General features: G+C 46.3%; 1 protein-coding gene across 1 annotated transcript in view; it reads left to right on the top strand.

Annotated features, from left to right (window-relative positions):
- The first annotated feature begins 2,535 nt into the window (after nt 1–2,535).
- Nucleotides 2,536–6,000, top strand: part of SPAG8 (sperm associated antigen 8) — a 61,092-nt gene continuing 57,627 nt past the window's right edge. Inside the window, exon 1 of the mRNA XM_073612135.1 lies at nt 2,536–2,687. Within this exon, the coding sequence (XP_073468236.1) occupies nt 2,617–2,687 (71 nt within the window). The 5' untranslated portion in view covers nt 2,536–2,616. The remainder of the gene's footprint in view (nt 2,688–6,000) is intronic.

Below are 6,000 nucleotides of genomic sequence, written 5' to 3'. Positions count from 1 at the left end.
ATACATGTATGACACAGGGAATATCACATCTATATACATGTAAGACACAGGGAATATCACATCTATATACATGTATGACACAGGGAATATCACTTCTATATACATGTATGACACAGGGAATATCACATCTATATACATGTATGACACAGGGAATATCACATCTATATACATGTATGACACAGGGAATATCACATCTATATACATGTATGACACAGGGAATATCACATCTATATACATGTATGACACAGGGAATATCACATCTATATACATGTATGACACAGGGAATATCACATCTATATACATGTATGACACAGGGAATATCACATCTATATACATGTATGACACATGGAATATCACATCTATATACATGTATGACACATGGAATATCACATCTATATACATGTATGACACATGGAATATCACATCTATATACATGTATGACACAGGGAATATCACATCTATGACACAGGGAATATCACATCTATATACATGTATGACACAGGGAATATCACATCTATATACATGTATGACACAGGGAATATCACATCTATATACATGTATGACACAGGGAATATCACATCTATATACATGTTTGACACAGGGAATATCACATCTATATACATGTATGACACATGGAATATCACATCTATATACATGTAAGACACAGGGAATATCACATCTATATACATGTATGACACAGGGAATATCACATCTATATACATGTATGACACAGGGAATATCACATCTATATACATGTATGACACAGGGAATATCACATCTATATACATGTATGACACATGGAATATCACATCTATATACATGTATGACACAGGGAATATCACATCTATATACATGTATGACACAGGGAATATCACATCTATATACATGTATGACACATGGAATATCACATCTATATACATGTATGACACATGGAATATCACATCTATATACATGTATGACACATGGAATATCACATCTATATACATGTATGACACAGGGAATATCACATCTATATACATGTATGACACAGGGAATATCACATCTATATACATGTAAGACACAGGGAATATCACATCTATATACATGTATGACACAGGGAATATCACTTCTATATACATGTATGACACAGGGAATATCACATCTATATACATGTATGACACAGGGAATATCACATCTATATACATGTATGACACAGGGAATATCACATCTATATACATGTATGACACAGGGAATATCACATCTATATACATGTATGACACAGGGAATATCACATCTATATACATGTATGACACAGGGAATATCACATCTATATACATGTATGACACAGGGAATATCACATCTATATACATGTATGACACATGGAATATCACATCTATATACATGTATGACACATGGAATATCACATCTATATACATGTATGACACATGGAATATCACATCTATATACATGTATGACACAGGGAATATCACATCTATATACATGTATGACACAGGGAATATCACATCTATATACATGTAAGACACAGGGAATATCACATCTATATACATGTATGACACAGGGAATATCACTTCTATATACATGTATGACACATGGAATATCACATCTATATACATGTATGACACAGGGAATATCACATCTATGACACAGGGAATATCACATCTATATACATGTATGACACAGGGAATATCACATCTATATACATGTATGACACAGGGAATATCACATCTATATACATGTATGACACAGGGAATATCACATCTATATACATGTATGACACATGGAATATCACATCTATATACATGTATGACACAGGGAATATCACATCTATATACATGTATGACACAGGGAATATCACATCTATATACATGTATGACACAGGGAATATCACATCTATATACATGTATGACACATGGAATATCACATCTATATACATGTATGACACAGGGAATATCACATCTATATACATGTATGACACAGGGAATATCACATCTATATACATGTATGACACAGGGAATATCACATCTATATACATGTATGACACAGGGAATATCACATCTATATACATGTATGACACAGGGAATATCACATCTATATACATGTATGACACAGGGAATATCACATCTATATACATGTATGACACAGGGAATATCACATCTATATACATGTATGACACAGGGAATATCACATCTATATACATGTATGACACAGGGAATATCACATCTATATACATGTATGACACACGGAATATCACATCATTTTCTGCCTATTCCACACTATGAAGAAAAATCTGTACATTCCAAATACTTCATTACAACCCCCATTTCCTTTCCTTTTACTCTATATATGGGAGGGAGGAGTTTGTAGTACATATATATATATATATATATATAGGAGGGAGGAGTATAATGTCGGGGTGTATTATTCTCTGATGATGATTATTATATAATATAATATAATATAATAGATTTAGTAATATGAACATTTATATATTTTCTGGTGTTTTGTGTCTTTTGTATTTCTCGGTCGGTGGGCGTGTCTCGGTGTCATGTGACTTGTCGGTGTGGGCGGGGTGTGTAGTGATGGTGTGTGAAGCCCCGCCCTCTGGTTGCTGTGGTGATGTTGATGTCGGTTGCTATGGAGATGAGTGTGATGTGTGGTGACGGGTCTGTGATCGGAGGAGGTGATCGGTAAGTGATCGATTGTTCTCCATACAACCCCCCTCCCCCCCCACACATCCCTCTATATCCTTCTCATCATTACCCTCCATGTCCGATATTCTCATCTCTGTACAGTCCGGTGATGATCGCTGTGTGTGGGGGGGAGGGGAGAGGTCTGATCACCGATCTATATCTATAGAGGAGATCAGAACTCTCCCCTCCCCCCACACACACCGATCATCACCGGAGTGTTCTCCACCCCTCCCCCCACATCCCTCCTCTCCGGCCGGCTGTGCGGATCTGTCCGGAGGAGGTGATCGGTCATGTAAGGGCCCCTTCATTGTGTGATAGAAGATCTGCGCTGTGTGATCTCTATATATATATATAGTAATGATGAATACTGACCCCCCCCATATATATAAATCATTATTTCTATTGATTGTCTTTTTTCTGGTATTTTATCACCTCTGGAGGGTTTTTATTTATTATCTAATCAGGAAAATCACATATTATTTCTTCTACTTCCTGTTATAAATGAGATTTCTTCATATATGGAGGACACAATCCTCCTCCTCCTCCTCTTCCTCCTCCTCCTCCTCCTCCTCCTCCTCCACCTCCTCCACAACTCCTCCTCCTCCTCCTCCTCCTCCTCCTCCACAACTCCTCCTCCTCCTCCACCTCCTCCACAACTCCTCCTCCTCCTCCTCCTCCTCCACAACTCCTCCTCCTCCTCCTCCTCCACAACTCCTCCTCCTCCTCCTCCACAACTCCTCCTCCTCCTCCACAACTCCTCCTCCTCCACAACTCCTCCTCCACCTCCACCTCCTCCACAACTCCTCCTCCTCCTCCTCCTCCTCCTCCTCCACAACTCCTCCTCCTCCTCCACCTCCTCCACAACTCCTCCTCCTCCTCCTCCTCCTCCACAACTCCTCCTCCTCCTCCTCCTCCACAACTCCTCCTCCTCCTCCTCCACAACTCCTCCTCCTCCTCCACAACTCCTCCTCCTCCACAACTCCTCCTCCACCTCCACCTCCTCCACAACTCCTCCTCCTCCTCCTCCTCCTCCTCCTCCTCCTCCTCCTCCACCTCCACCTCCTCCACAACTCCTCCTCCTCCTCCTCCTCCACAACTCCTCCTCCTCCTCCACCTCCACCTCCTCCACAACTCCTCCTCCTCCTCCTCCTCCTCCACAACTCCTCCTCCTCCTCCTCCTCCTCCACAACTCCTCCTCCTCCTCCACAACTCCTCCTCCTCCTCCTCCTCCACAACTCCACCTCCTCCTCCTCCACCTCCACAACTCCACCTCCTCCTCCTCCTCCTCCACAACTCCTCCTCCTCCTCCACAACTCCTCCTCCTCCTCCTCCTCCTCCTCCTCCTCCACAACTCCTCCTCCTCCTCCTCCTCCTCCTCCACAACTCCTCCTCCTCCTCCAGAACTCCTCCTCCTCCTCCTCCACAACTCCTCCTCCTCCTCCAGAACTCCTCCTCCTCCTCCTCCTCCACAACTCCACCTCCTCCTCCTCCACCTCCACAACTCCTCCTCCTCCTCCTCCTCCTCCTCCTCCACAACTCCTCCTCCTCCTCCTCCTCCTCCTCCTCCACAACTCCTCCTCCTCCACAACTCCTCCTCCTCCTCCTCCTCCACAACTCCTCCTCCTCCTCCTCCTCCTCCTCCTCCTCCTCCTCCTCCACAACTCCTCCTCCTCCTCCTCCTCCTCCTCCACAACTCCTCCTCCTCCTCCTCCACAACTCCTCCTCCTCCTCCTCCTCCTCCTCCACAACTCCTCCTCCTCCTCCTCCTCCTCCTCCTCCTCCTCCACAACTCCTCCTCCTCCTCCTCCTCCTCCTCCTCCTCCTCCTCCACAACTCCTCCTCCACAACTCCTCCTCCTCCTCCTCCACAACTCCTCCTCCTCCTCCTCCTCCTCCTCCTCCACAACTCCTCCTCCTCCTCCACAACTCCTCCTCCTCCTCCTCCTCCTCCACAACTCCTCCTCCTCCTCCACAACTCCTCCTCCTCCTCCTCCTCCTCCTCCACAACTCCTCCTCCTCCTCCTCCACAACTCCTCCTCCACAACTCCTCCTCCTCCTCCTCCTCCTCCACAACTCCTCCTCCTCCTCCTCCACAACTCCTCCTCCTCCTCCTCCTCCTCCTCCTCCACAACTCCTCCTCCTCCTCCTCCTCCTCCTCCTCCTCCACAACTCCTCCTCCTCCTCCTCCTCCTCCACAACAATCCTGATAAATCTATAATAATCGATATGTGTGCGTCCATCACAGGCTCCGCCCCCCTCTGTATAATGTATAGATCAGAGATATCCAATCATTGGACCTCCAGCTGTTACAGAACTACAAGTCCCATGATTCCTAGTGAGACTCCGACACCCAGAGGTATGATGGGACTTGTAGTTTTACAACAGCTGGAGGCCCAATGATTGGATATCTCTGGTGTATACCATCAATCTATCCATGGCCGCCGCCCCCTATTCATGAGTCCGGCCCCTTCTCATACGCCTGAATTACAGCAGAGGAGGCGGAGGGGGAGGAGGGGGTATTTTTGCAGCACCTGATTTGAGCCAGAGGCTCTAATAGACTTCTAATAAGATGACCTGTGAGAGCCGAGCATTGCACTCCGACCAGTAATTGGCTTTCCTAACAGTGAACCGCCTCTCCACCAATCAGGTGCTCTGGTCTGTTACCCATCACCTGATTGGATGAAAGGACAGGCACTGTAATTCGACACCTATCAGGAGAAGGGGAGGAGTCACACGGAGGACACAGGAGCCGCTGTCTGATCCGATCCAAGGTCCCACCTGTCACCACCGCCATCACCCACATGACTGACCCACCGCCATCACCCACATGACTGACCCACCGCCATCACCAACATGACTGACCCACCACCATCACCAACATGACTGACTCACCGCCATCACCCGCATGACTGACCCATCCCCATCACCCACATGACTGACCCATCACCATCACCAACATGACTGACCCACCGCCATCACCAACATGACTGACCCATCACCATCACCCACATGACTGACCCATCGCCATCACCCACATGACTGACCCATCACCATCACCAACATGACTGACCCATCGCCATCACCAACATGACTGACCCATCGCCATCACCAACATGACTGACCCATCACCATCACCCACATGACTGACCCATCACCATCACCAACATGACTGACCCATCGCCATCACCAACATGACTGACCCACCGCCATCACCCACATGACTGACCCACCGCCATCACCCACATGACTGACCCATCCCCATCACCAACATGACTGACCCATCGCCATCACCAACATGACTGACCCATCGC

Source organism: Aquarana catesbeiana, linkage group LG01, assembly GCF_042186555.1.
Source record: "Aquarana catesbeiana isolate 2022-GZ linkage group LG01, ASM4218655v1, whole genome shotgun sequence".
Taxonomy (NCBI): Eukaryota; Metazoa; Chordata; class Amphibia; order Anura; family Ranidae; genus Aquarana; species Aquarana catesbeiana.
This window is presented reverse-complemented; position numbering and strand designations above follow the sequence as displayed.